This window comes from Triturus cristatus, chromosome 8, assembly GCF_964204655.1.
Source record: "Triturus cristatus chromosome 8, aTriCri1.1, whole genome shotgun sequence".
Lineage (NCBI taxonomy): Eukaryota > Metazoa > Chordata > Amphibia > Caudata > Salamandridae > Triturus > Triturus cristatus.
The window spans coordinates 1,609,017,015-1,609,030,083 of NC_140591.1; the positions used below are offsets into that span (position 1 = coordinate 1,609,017,015).

Sequence of the window (13,069 nt, forward strand, 5' to 3'; positions counted from 1 at the left end):
CCATTTTTAATCACTCTTGGGTTACTTGTTAGTATGACACATAGGCAAGCTTCCCCTAAGCTTAAATGTGCGAATTTCTGATGGATTTTGAGTATTTACAAACACAATTATTACGGTATTACGAGTTATCTGAGAAGATTGCATTCGAGCAAGTCTCTTTTATACGAGTCCTTGCTCCATCAACAGTCCCTCATGCAGTATGCAGTCATATATAAGGCTTGCACGGCCCTTACACAGTATGGAGTTGTATATTTCTGCACAGATGAGGGTAAGGTTTGTAAGGCCCTCGTGTAGTATGAAGTCTTATTTCTGCACAGATGAAGGTAAGGTTTTCATAGTCCCCCATGTAGTACAGAGTCGTATATTTGTACACAGATGAAGGTAAGGCTTGTACAGTCCCTCATGCAGTATTGAGTCATATTTTTGCACAGATGAAGGTAAGGTTTGCAAGGCCCTCATGCAGTTTGGAGTCCTATATTCGTGCACAGATGAAGTAAGGTTTGCACAGGCCCTCATCCAGTATGGAGTTGTAAATAGGTGCACGGATGAAAGTGAGGTTTGCAACGCCCTCATGCAGCGTGGAGTTGTATGTTTGTGCAGAGATGAGGGTAAGGTTTGCACAACCCTCATGCAGTATGGAGTCATATATTTGTGCACAGATAAAGGTACGGTTTGCAAGGCCCTCGCGCAGTATGGAGTCGTATATTTGTGCACAGGTGAAGGTAAGGTTTGCAAGGCCCTCGTACAGTATGACATCGTATATTTGTGCACAGATGAAGGTAAGGTTTATAAGGCCCTCGTGCAGTATGGAGACGTATATGGGTGCACGTATGAAGGTATGGTTTGCACAGGCCTCGCGCAGTATAAAATAGTCTATTTGTGCACAGATGAAGGTAACGTTTGCACGAGCCCTCATGCAGTTTGGATGCCTATATTTGGGCATAGGTGAAGGTACGCTTTGCACGACCCTCATGCAGTATTGAGTCGTATATTTTTGCACAGATGAAGGTAAGGTTCGCACAGGCCTTGCGCAGTATGGAGTCGCATATCTGTGCAAAGATGAAGGTAACATTTGCACGAGCCCTCATGCAGTTTGGATTCCTATATTTGGGCATAGGTGAAGGTACGCTTTGCACGACCCTCATGCAGTATTGAGTCGTATATTTTTGCACAGATGAAGGTAAGGTTTGCACAGGCCTCGCGCAGGATGGAGTCGTATATCTGTGCACCGATGAAGGTAAGGTTTGCACAGGCCTTACGCAGTATGGAGTCGTATATCTGTACACAGATGAAGGTAAGGTTTTCAAGGCGCTCGTGCAGTATGAAGTCCTATATGTGTGCACAGAGGAGAAACTTTAGTACTGGAAACAGCAGCCACAATCAAGTTTTGAGTACTGACAGTTCTCAGCCTGAGTTTCATGCATCCTTCTTCTGCCCCAGTACTGCTTTGCGCTGGTACGGACTGGACCTACGTACATTCATGCAAAGGGGTCTGGCAGGGTGTACGAGAGTAGGGTCTGCTATCCTATGGTCACCCCAATTTTTTGCTTTTTGCTTCACTGGTTTTTGACATATTGAGGCTGTGGGCCTGCTAATCAGACCCCCAGCCTGCTGTTCTCTCTAACTAAATTGACACTATGCACCCTAGGTGCATAACCAATTGGAATTGGATCACTCTGTGAGCCCCTGTACCAGTGTAGACTAGGTACCCAGGGCATTGGTGTATCTAAGGCCTACCAGGGGCTGAAGCATTTATTGTGCCACCCCTGGCCTGGCCTAGCAATTTGACACAACTGGCTGATCTCTCAGCTGGGGTAAGTTGGTGTAACCACCTCTTACTTAGGTGTAGTATACCTATACCTAACCTTAAATGGGACACATGTTAACCTATAAGTCACTCCTATGGCAGGCCTTAACAATCCTGAAGGCAGAGTGCTTGGTTCCATGTGAGATGGTGCTCTGGCATGAGCTGAGCCTGTCTGCAGTGGTCGGAACAACTTCCTTCTACCGTTTCCAGATATCGTCATACCATATACTCTTAAGTGCATTATGAACCTAGCGGTTAAATGCTATCTTTGGTTTGGCTTTATCAAAACATGTCGAGTAAGGTGTCATACGAATTGGAATACTAACCCCTCGCCAATTCTGGCGACGGGGTTAGCATTCCACCCTTCTAGAGGGACACGACATGTACAGTACCTGAAACCCGGGTAAAATCAGACATAGCCTCAGCTCCACAAAATGGATGCTGCCACCACAGACACAAGTCTGCCCTCCTGCTGCTGGGAGTCCTTCCAGCTTGGGAGACGTGGACAAAGGGTTTCCTGCCAGGGGAGGTGCGAGCACCACCCCAGACAGGATTTTGTGTATTGGTCAGGTAGGGCTTGAAAGAAACCAGACATGCCTGAGGCTCACAAGGAGCCTCGGTGCATATGCCAGTTCAAACCGGTCCTGGGGCACACCAGCCCCGGACCTGGGGTGAGCTGGACAAAGGATTGGGGGTGTAACCACCCCCCTTCCTGGTCCCACCCTTAGGGAGGGACCTAGCAGGTAGTCCGGCCCCTAGAATCCGCTTAAAGGTAGGAGCTGTGTCCTAAGACTTCAGACATCCTGGAATCAACTTAACCACAAGAAGAAGACGGGAACTTCGACGCTCTGCTGCACAGAGGACTGAAGGAAATCTCCCCTATGGTCAGGGAGTGACCATCTTGCTAACGCAAGCACCAACCAGCTATTGAACATCTGCTTTGCCGCCACCTCCAGCCGGAGCCCAAGCCCAGAGCCCGACAAGACCTGGACCTCCAGACCTCTCACCGCCCGATCCACAGTCCCTGAGAAGAAGGAACCCGTGGAGGCACCGAGACACGTGGAGCCAGCCATCTTGGAAGACCGACGACAAGCTGCAAGCGCAACGACAGAGGCTCCCTCCAAGTTGTGCTTTGGGTCCTGAGAAGCCCAACCACCGAGCAGCATCTGCACCAAAGGTGAGCCCTCCAGCATCTCCACGATCTGCGTAGGGCCCCTCTGCACTTTGCATCTTGACGCGCCTGCCCGGTCCCTGGCCTGTTGGCTAGTGGCCATTTTGGCGACCTATTTGAAAATCAACGATGCTGGTCTGGTTGCTCCAGACTGGCCCTAGCTGCTCTCCAAAAGGGCAGCCCCTCTGACCTTGCTGGTCAGAACACGCAGCTTTCTTGAACTTCCACGACTCCTGCCTTTGCCAAGGCTTGTTTGCTTCTTCCGAGTCGCCGACAGCGAGAGCCTGCGTGGGACAGCTCGAGACTCGACTCCTGGACGTCGTTGACCTTCAGGGACCACGTGGCTGCGGAGACAAGCTACACCTAACCACCTGTTTGCACCCGACATCGCCTGGTACCTACCTGGTGCCACGCCGGTCACTGGCTAGTGACTGTGAACACTGTCCCCTCTGCTTACAGGTCTTCTACAACTCCGATCCACTCTTGGATCCAACGCAGCTCTTCTGGACCGACCGCCTGCAGCATCTTTGTCATCAGGCTCCATTGAATCGATAGAAGAAACCCGACGCACTTCGAGACCTATGCACCCGCTTCCTGTGGGTGAGGTAAAGCTGGCACTCCGGTGCCCAAGTGTAGAGAAACATCTCTAGTGTCTGTGTTTTGAATCTTGAGATCGTAGTCCATCCAGAAGACCCTTTCTGCAGTAACCTTTTAACTTTTACGCACCCATTGAAAACCTATGGGAGCACGCGTGTGACTTTCCTCACTGCACATGCGACCCGTGGACCTCCTGGTCACTAACTGAAGTTAGCTCCTTGTAGGCCCAGCGATTCTAGAGGCCCTAGGCCTTTTCCCTTTCCTGTTCGTGGTACTTATACCACTATTTTAGTATATGGTTTGAGTGGCCACCAGGGCCCATCCATATAAAGTGCAACTTCTGTATATTATAACGTTGTCTTGTTTAACGATTTGTGCTCCTGTGCTCATAAAGAGTCTAGGGGATACTTTGAGAAATAAATACATATATATTTTGAATATATATCTGTGTGGTGTCCTTTCATTGGTATAAAGGGGGTTGCATTTGGTAAAACAGCCTGCTTAACACGCTTTAACGAGTTTAGCCTCAAAGACTGCTTAGCCTACGCTACCACTAGGGCAGCTAGTCCGAAAAGGTTGACTTACAACCACACCATAAGGGTTGCTTGGCATGGTACAAGGTGGTCACTTTAACTAGTGAACATCATATACCAGGCCAACTTCTCACACAGGGGAATACAATTGCTGTGTTGGGCAAGGGGGCAAAAACAGTGTAGAGCCATCACTACAGAGACTGGCCTTCTGCTGGTGCCCCCACTGCGGTGGCAGTCTAACAAGGCCGCCTTTTGCCATGCACATCCTTGCACCATGGTGCATAGGTGAGTGTGCGCTGTCTAGCAAGGGATTTGTACCGGAAAGCATACCTTTGCTGTACAAGTTACTGTGTCTAGGACTGGCCTTCGGTTGGTGCCCCCACTGCGGTGGCAGTCTAACAAGGCCGCCTTTTGCCATGCACATCCTTGCACCATGGTGCATAGGTGAGTGTGCGCTGTCTAGCAAGGGATTTGTACCGGAAAGCATACCTTTCCTGTACAAGTTACTGTGTCTAGGACTGGCCTTCTGCTGGTGCCCCCACTGCGGTGGCAGTCTAACAATGCCGCCTTTTGCCATGCACATCCTTGCACCATGGTGCATAGGTGAGTGTGTGCTGTCTAGCAAGGGATTTGTACCGGAAAGCATACCTTTCCTGTACAAGTTACTGTGTCTAGGACTGGCCTTCTGCTGGTGCCCCCACTGCGGTGGCAGTCTAACAAGGCCGCCTTTTGCCATGCACATCCTTGCACCATGGTGCATAGGTGAGTGTGTGCTGTCTAGCAAGGGATTTGTACCGGAAAGCATACCTTTGCTGTACAAGTTACTGTGTCTAGGACTGGCCTTCGGTTGGTGCCCCCACTGCGGTGGCAGTCTGACAAGGCCGCCTTTTGCCATGCACATCCTTGCACCATGGTGCATACGTGAGTGTGCGCTGTCTAGCAAGGGATTTGTACCGGAAAGCATACCTTTCCTGTACAAGTTACTGTGTCTAGACACACGCCGAAGGATCCCACGCATTGGATGTGTGCAATGCGCGTGTGTGTGTTTTATTTGTTTTTTTTACACCTTTTCCCCTCTTGTTAACGCCTGCTTCATGGGGGTTGTGTTTTGGCCCAAAGCCCAGTGTACCTCTCCTAGCAGAGTGTAGTTTCTGTCAGAACCTTTGGTGTTTGCGCTTATCCACCTAATTTCCCAGTAATGCTCCGGTGTCGCTCCCCGAAGCAAAGCGTCACAGCAGCACAAAATACCTTTTGCACTTTGTAAAGGGCTCCTTTGCAAACTTTGCGAGGGTTTGCATGACTCTGCACCGGTGCAAAACCTTAAGTCCAGACTCTAATGACAAGTGAAGCGCGGTGCAAACGAGGGTGCACGCGGGATTTTGCATGGGTAACCTACGAGTGATCTATGCTTTCTGTGAAAATGCAGGGCCGCACAGCTTACTCTTCTGGGATTGTTTCACGATAGGGGTTTGTGATGGGCAGACCTGCCTACGCATACGAGGCCACCGTGTGACACACGGTATAGGCTCGTGTCACACGGTCACCCGGTGAGGAGCAGATATCACACAATGGGCGCACAACTAGCTGGAAAGTTGGAAACCCCGGCAGAGAGCAGATTTCCAGCTAATTGTGTTTCAGGTTTAGCTCAGCGATGTACATAAGAGGTGTGAGACCCCAGGGCATCGGCGGCTGCCTGAAAAGTTTTGACTTCGGTTTTTGAGGGGGGTTGGCGGGGCACATTGGGGGGCGACGTGGGAGGAGAGAAGGCTTGTCGTGAGAAGGAGACTGTGCATTTAAAAGTGTCTCGGGCTGTGCTCGGCGCTAAGCTCCGACCCCCCTGGCCACGCCCCTTCCCCACAAGGCGAAACAAAAATCACAAGTTGGCAGGTCTGAATGGGGAAGTTGCATTTCAAGTGCAGACATATTTCTAGCACCTCTGGGTCGTTCATCCACCATGACCCGAGGGGGTGCTGGGTGGAGAGCGCTCTTCAGTACCAGAGCAGCGACGGCCTCGCCTGCACCCTGTAAACCGGGCCCGACGCTGGTTCCCGCCTCCACTGCATGTTTCACAGCGCTCCATTGGCAGAAGGCTGTGAATCTCGGCCTCGGTGTGCACTATATACATGGGCAATGTTGTGTTCAAACTAGATAGGAAGTGTATGTTGTATTCACAGGGCTCCCGTTCTGGCCTGAATCACTCCCAGGTGTTCACACCCGGGCTGCCTCTGTTTGTACAGGAAGGACAGTGCTTGGCGTATAGTTGGCATGCAGGCGCTAGATTCGGAGGTGTAAATACCCGCCAGGCTATACAAATAACATGGCCACGGGACCTGGCGCTGTGAGAAATCTTTAAAGGATTCAACTGGGCAAATCTAGAGAGTCAATCTCAAAAGAGACCAGAGGGTTCAAGAGAATGAATACTGATGACATGTAACACGTGTGTGTGTGTGCGCGTGCGTGTGTGTGTGTGTGTACGTGTGTACGTGTGTATGGGGACTGAGAGAGGGAAGTGGGGTAAGGGCAGGATAAAAAGAGAGTTAGAGCCAGCTAGCAGGGTGAGGCAGAGAGGGCTGTGACAGACACGCTGAGGTACAATTCCATGAGGTAGAGACTGCTAGAGAGAAGAGGAAGGGAGGGAGAAAAGGTGCACCGGGGGTAGAGAGTACCCTGGGAGGGGGGCTTGAACCCACATGAGTTGAGAGTCAAGACTCAGTCCGTACCGTGGATTAGGAGGGGGGGGCATAAACCTGAGCTGAAGGAAAGGCCTCGGACAAACGTGGGCTGTGGGGCCACAATAGCATGATTTGGACATCATTGAAGGAACGGGCCAGCTCTGTAGCAGGGCCAGCATGTGAGGGCTGTGGGCGGGTCTTGCCAGTACTGTAGGGGCGGTGCTCGAACCCACATAAAGTGGGGGCACCGGTCCTTATTGTAGGTGGGGCTGTTCACACAAGGGGCGGGGGCACAGGCCAGTACTGTAGGGGCGGTGCTTGAACCCACATAAAGTGGGGGCACCGGTCCTTATTGTAGGTGGGGCTGGACACACATAGGGAGCGGGCACAGGCCAGTACTGTGGGGCGGTGCTCGAACCCACATAAAGTGGGGGCTCCGGTCCTTACTGTAGGTGGGGCTGTTCACACAAGGGGCTGGGGCACATGTCAGTACTGTAGGGGTGGTGCTTGAACCCACATAAAGTGGGGGCACCGGTCCTTATTGTAGGTGGGGCTGGACACACAAGGGTCGGGGGAACAGGTCAGTACTGTAGGGGTAGTGCTTGAACCCACATAAAGTGGGGGCTCCGGTCCTTACTGTAGGTTGGGCTGTTCACACAAGGGGAGGGGGCACAGGCCAGTACTGTGGGGCGTTGCTCGAACCCACATAAAGTGGGGGCTCCGGTCCTTATTGTAGGTGGGGCTGGACACACATACGGAGGGGGCACTGGCCAGTACTGTGGGCGGTCCTCGAACCCACATAAAGTGGGGGCTCCGGTCCTTACTGTAGGTGGGGCTGTTCACACAAGGGTCGGGGGAACAGGTCAGTACTGTACGGGTAGTGCTTGAACCCACATAAAGTGGGGGCTCCGGTCCTTACTGTAGGTTGGGCTGTTCACACAAGGGGAGGGGGCACAGGCCAGTACTGTGGGGCGTTGCTCGAACCCACATAAAGTGGGGGCTCCGGTCCTTATTGTAGGTGGGGCTGGACACACATACGGAGGGGGCACAGGCCAGTACTGTGGGGCGGTGCTCGAACCCCATTGGGGCTCCGGTCCTTACTGTAGGTGGGGCTGCTCACACAAGGGGCTGCGGGCGGGGCACATGTCAGTACTGTAGGGGTAGTGCTTGAACTAACATAAAGTGGGGGCACCGGTCCTTATTGTAGGTGGGGCTGGACACACATAGGGAGGGGGCACAGGCCAGTACTGTGGGCGGTCCTCGAACCCACATAAAGTGGGGGGCTCCGGTCCTTACTGTAGGTGGGAACACTCAAGGGGAGGGGGCACAGTCCCGTGAGAGGCTGCTCCTTGGCTTGGATACACACGGGGTTGGATGGGGCCGCCCGCCCTCCCTCCTCAGGTCCTGCCCTCTCCCTCCCCTCCCGCAGCCTCACCAGTGCCAGCCTCACTCCTCTTCAGAGCCGGCTGGTGCCCCAGCAGGCAGGAGCCATGAGCCCGGGGCAGAGCGGTGCCCCCGGGGATGGGCTGTACCGGGGGGCTGCCCGCTTCTTCCAGGCGCTTCGGAGGAGGGAGGACAGCAGGATCGAGTACGGGGCAGAGCAGCCCCCGCCCGCAGCCAGCAGCTCCCGGGAGAGTCGGGGTCAGCTCCGGGCAGCGGTGTGTGCCCTGCGCTGTGAGTACAGGGGGGTGCGGTGGGGGGTGGCGGGTGGGGGCTGAGGGTCCGTGAATGCCGGGGATGCTCCGAGTACAGTGAGTGAAAGATACGGCAGCTGTGAAGCCCGGGTGGGTGTGAGTACCTGGGAGTACGGAGAGCTGTGAAGCCCGGGTGAGTGGCTGTGAGTACCAGGGCATCTGGAGAGCTCTGAGCCCGGGTGGGTGGGGGAGTACCTGGGAGTACGGAGAGCTGTGAGCCCAGGTGGGTGGCTGTGAGTACCGGGGCGTCTGGAGAGCGCTGAGCCCGGGTGGATGGTTGTGAGTTCCATGGAGTATGGAGAGCTGTGAGTCCGTGTGGGTGGCTGTGAGTACCATGGAGTGTGGAGAGCTGTGAGCCCGGTTGAGTGGCTATGAGTACTAGAGGGTATGAAGAGCTGTGAGCCCGGGTGGGTGTGAATACCAGGGGGTATGGAGAGCTGTGAGCCCAGGTGGGTAGCTGTGTGCCCGGGTTGGTGGTTATGAGTATCAGGGAGTGTGAACAACTGTGAGTTCGGGTGGGTTGGGGGTAGTACCAGGGAGTATGGAGAGCTGTCAGTCCGGGTCGGGGGAGGGGGGGGGGGGGTAGTACCAGAGAGTATGGAGAGCTGTGAGTCCGGGTGGGGGGGGGGGGGGGTAGTACCAGGGAGTATGGAGAGCTGTGAGTCCGGGTGGGTGGGGGGTAGTAGCAGGGAGTATGGAGAGCTGTGAGCCCGGGTGGGTAGCTGTGAGTACCAGGGAGTCTGGAGAGCAGTGTGCCCGGGTTGGTGGTTATGAGTATCAGGGAGTGTGAAGAGCTGTGAGTCCGGGTGGGTGGGGGGTAGTTCCAGGGAGTATGGAGAATTGTGAGCCCGGGTGGGTGGGGGGTAGTACCAGGGCGTATGGAGAGCTGTGAGTCCGGGTGGGTGGGGGGGGTAGTAGCAGGGAGTATGGAGAGCTGTGAGTCCGGGTGGGTAGCTGTGAGTACCAGGGAGTCTGGAGAGCAGTGAGTGTGGGTTGGTGGTTATGAGTATCAGGGAGTGTGAAGAGCTGTGAGTCCGGGTGGGTGGAGGGTAGTTCCAGGGAGTATTATGAGCTGTGAGCCCGGGTGGGTGGGGGGTAGTACCAGGGCGTATGGAGAGCTGTGAGGCCGGGTGGGTGGGGGTAGTACCAGGGAGTATTATGAGCTGTGAGCCCGGGTGGGTGGGCGGGCGAAGGGGGGTTCGGTATTAGAACTTAGAGGCAGGAAGCGTGGGGTAATACCAGAGTTAGAGGTTGTTGGAAGTGTCTCTGGGAAGGTAAATTGTGAGTATCTGGGGTCAGTTCTTAAAATGGAAATCTAGGAGTGCTCATACTCACTACCCCAGAGTGTGTGTATGTTACTGAGACATGCATGCACTCACTACCCCAGAGTGTGTGTTTGTTACTGAGAGGTGCTGGTACTCACTGTCCCAGAATATGTGCATGTTAATGAGAAGTGCTGATACTCACTGTCCCAGAGTGTGTGTTTGTTTCTGAGAAGTGCTGGTACTCACTGTTCCAGGGTGTGTGTGTGTGTTTGTTTCTGAGAAGTGCTGGTACTCACTGTCCCAGAGTGTGTGTTTATTATTGAGAAGTGCTGGTACTCACTGTCCCTGAGAAGAGTGGTACTCACTGTCCCGGGGAAGAGTGGTACTCCCTGTCCCAGAGTGTGTGTTTGTTACTGAGAAGAGCTGGTACTCACTGTCTCAGAGTCTGTGTAGGTTACTGAAAAGATCTGGTACTCACTGTCCTTGAGTATGTACTTGTTAATGAGAAGTGGTGGTACTCGCTGTCCCAGAGTGTGAGTTTGTTACTGAGAAGATAAGTGCTGGTACTCACTGTCCCAAAGTTTGTGCTTGTTAATGAGAAGTGCTAGTACTCGGTGTCCCAGAGTGTGAGTTTGTTACTGAGAAGTGCTGGTACTCACTATCCCAAAGTGTGTGTTTGTTACTGAGAAGTGCTGGTACTTACTGTCCCAGAATATGTGCTTGTTAATGATAAGTGCTGGTACTCATTGTCCCACAGTGTGTTTGTTACTGAGACGTGCTCACACTCACAGTCCCAGAATATGTGCTTGTTAATGAGAAGTGCTAGTACTCGCTGTCCCAGAGTGTGAGTTTGTTATTGAGAAGTGCTGGTACTCACTATCCCAAAGTGTGTGTTTATCAATCAATCAGGGGTTTATATAGTGCTCTACTCACCCGTGAGGGTCTCAAGGCGCCGGGGAAGGGGAAAAAACATGGCTCTGGATCAGTTGAAGAGCCAGGTCTTGAGGTCCTTTCTGAAGGTGTGCAGGGTCGGGGAGTGTCTAATGTTCACAGGGAGCTCGTTCCAGGTCTTGGCTGCAATGTAGGAGAAGGCTCTCCCACCTGTTCTGTTTCTCCGGATGCGGGGGACCTCTGCCAGGGCGAGGTCGGCGGAGCGGAGGTTCCTCTTGGGTACGTGGAAGGATACTCTCTTTTTGAGGTATTTGGGTCCGATGTTGTTGAGGGATTTGTAGGCGTGGGTAAGGAGTTTGAAAGTGACACTCTTCTTGACGGGGAGCCAGTGGAGGTCTTGCAGGTGTTGAGGCATGTGTTTGTGACGTGGTGTCCCGAGGATGAGTCTGGCTGCGGCCTTCTGGATGGTTTGGAGTTTGTGTAGAAGAGTTCTGTTGACTCCGGCGTAGAGGGCGTTGCCGTAGTCCAGTCTGCTGCTTATGAGCACGTGGGTGATGGTCCTTCTGCAGTCAGGGGGAGAACTATTTGAAGGTCTTACGAAGGATGCGAAAGCAGTTGAAACTCGTGGAAGCGACAACGTTTATCTGGCGGTTCACAGAGAGGGAGAAGTCAAGGATGATGCAGAGGTTCCGGACGTGGTCCGTAGGGGTGGGTGGGCTTCCGAGGGCAGCGGGCCACCAGGTGTTGTCCCAGGCAGAGGTGCAGGGTCCGAGGATGAGGACTTCGGTCTTCTCTGAGTTGAGCTTCAGGCAGCTGTCTTTCATCCAGGCTGCCACGTTCTTCATTCCTTCCTGGAAGCAGAGTCTGGTGTCTTCGGGATTCTTTGTGAGTGAGAGGATGAGCTGGGTGTTGTCGTCGTCGTAGGAAACGATGCTGAGCCCGTGCTGTCTGACGATGGCGGCGAGGGGGGCCATGTAGATGTTGAAGAGCGTTGGGCTGAGTGATGACGCCTGGGGGACTACGCAGTTGATTTCCGTGGGTTTGGAGATGAAGGGAGTGAGTCGAATCCTCTGGGTTCTGCCGTAGAGGAAGGATTGGATCCAGTCGAGGGCGGCTCGCTGTATTCCTGTGCCGTGAAGTCTGGCTGCGAGCGTGCAATGTGAGACGGTGTTGAAGGCTGCGGAGAGGTCTAGGACGATGAGGGCCGCAGTGTGTCCCCAGTCTAGTAGTATGTAGTATGCGGATGACGTCAGTGGCAGCGAGGAGGGCGGTCTCGGTACTGTGGTTGCTGCGGAATCCAGACTGAAAGGCATCGAGGATGGAGTTCTCTTCGATGAAGGCGGTCAGCTGAGCGTTGACGAGTCTCTCGGTTACTTTGTCCGCAAAGGGGAGGAGAGAGATTGGCCGGTAGTTTTTCAGGTCCGTTGGGTCAGCCGTTGGTTTCTTGAGGAGGGGTTTCACATCCACCCATTTCCAGTCCTCTGGGCAGATTCCGGATCTGAGGGAGGCGTTGATGGTACATCCTAGTTCGGGTGCGATGACGGCGGCCTTAATCTTCAGACTGGGAAGGTGTGATATCTGTGGCTTCGCAGGTGGGTTTTATGGACTGCTGTATGACATTGAACAGTTCCATGGCGTTGGCCGCGTTGGTCTGGACTTTGTCTCTAATGAAGGTCCATTTGGTGTCTCTTATGCGCTGGTGGTATTCCTTCAGGGCGCTCTTGTGGTTGTTTCGTGCTTCTGTGGTTTTCTGGTTTCACCAGGTCTTCTCTAGGCATCTGCAGGAGCGTCTGGCTTCTTGAAGTTCTGTGGTGAACCAGGCGGCCTTCAGAGGGCGTTGTTTGGTGGTACGGCAGAGGGGGGCGAGCTTGTCGGCGCAGCAGGAGACCCAGCGGTGAACTTCCTTCTGCTCCCTGTGAATAGACAGAAAGAGGGATATGGCTGGAAGTGGGGGTGGAGTGCTACATAAAGAAGGGCCTGGAGGGATTAGGAGGTGTGTTATTTTCTCCGAGGTGTCAGCAGCGCCTGTTCACGAGCTCCCATCAGTACCACCCCCACGGGGCACGAGTCACGGCCCCGCATTATCAGTCAAACCTCGGGGTTAAGAGTTAGAATTATGCGGTGAGCTGGGCTGGGGCTGTGTCTGTCTGCGCAGAGCAAGACCTCAATGTGGGAGGAGCAGGGGCTGTGTCTGCGTGTGAAGAGCCGGACCTCAGTGTGTGAGGAGCAATGGCTGTGTCAGTGTGTGAAGAACAGGACGTCAGTGTGCGAGGAACAGGGGTTGTGTGTGTGTGTGTGTGTGTGAAGAGCAGGACCTGTGTGTGAGGGGCTGTGTGTGTGAAGAAGAGGACTTGTGTGTGAGGAGGTGTGTGTGTGAAGAGCAGGACCTGTGTGTGAGCAGCTGTGTGTGTATGTGGGTATGAAGAGCAGGACCTGTGT

The 13,069-nt window shown here is 53.7% G+C and overlaps 1 protein-coding gene across 2 annotated transcripts in view; it reads left to right on the forward strand.

Annotated features, from left to right (window-relative positions):
- The first annotated feature begins 8,199 nt into the window (after positions 1-8,199).
- LOC146806326 (protein NSUN7-like) overlaps positions 8,200-13,069 on the forward strand; it is a 116,951-nt gene continuing 112,081 nt past the window's right edge. For both annotated transcript variants that reach the window (XM_085623527.1, XM_085623526.1), the window contains exon 1: positions 8,200-8,454. In XM_085623527.1, the coding sequence (XP_085479653.1) occupies positions 8,302-8,454 (153 nt within the window). In that variant the 5' untranslated portion in view covers positions 8,200-8,301. The remainder of the gene's footprint in view (positions 8,455-13,069) is intronic.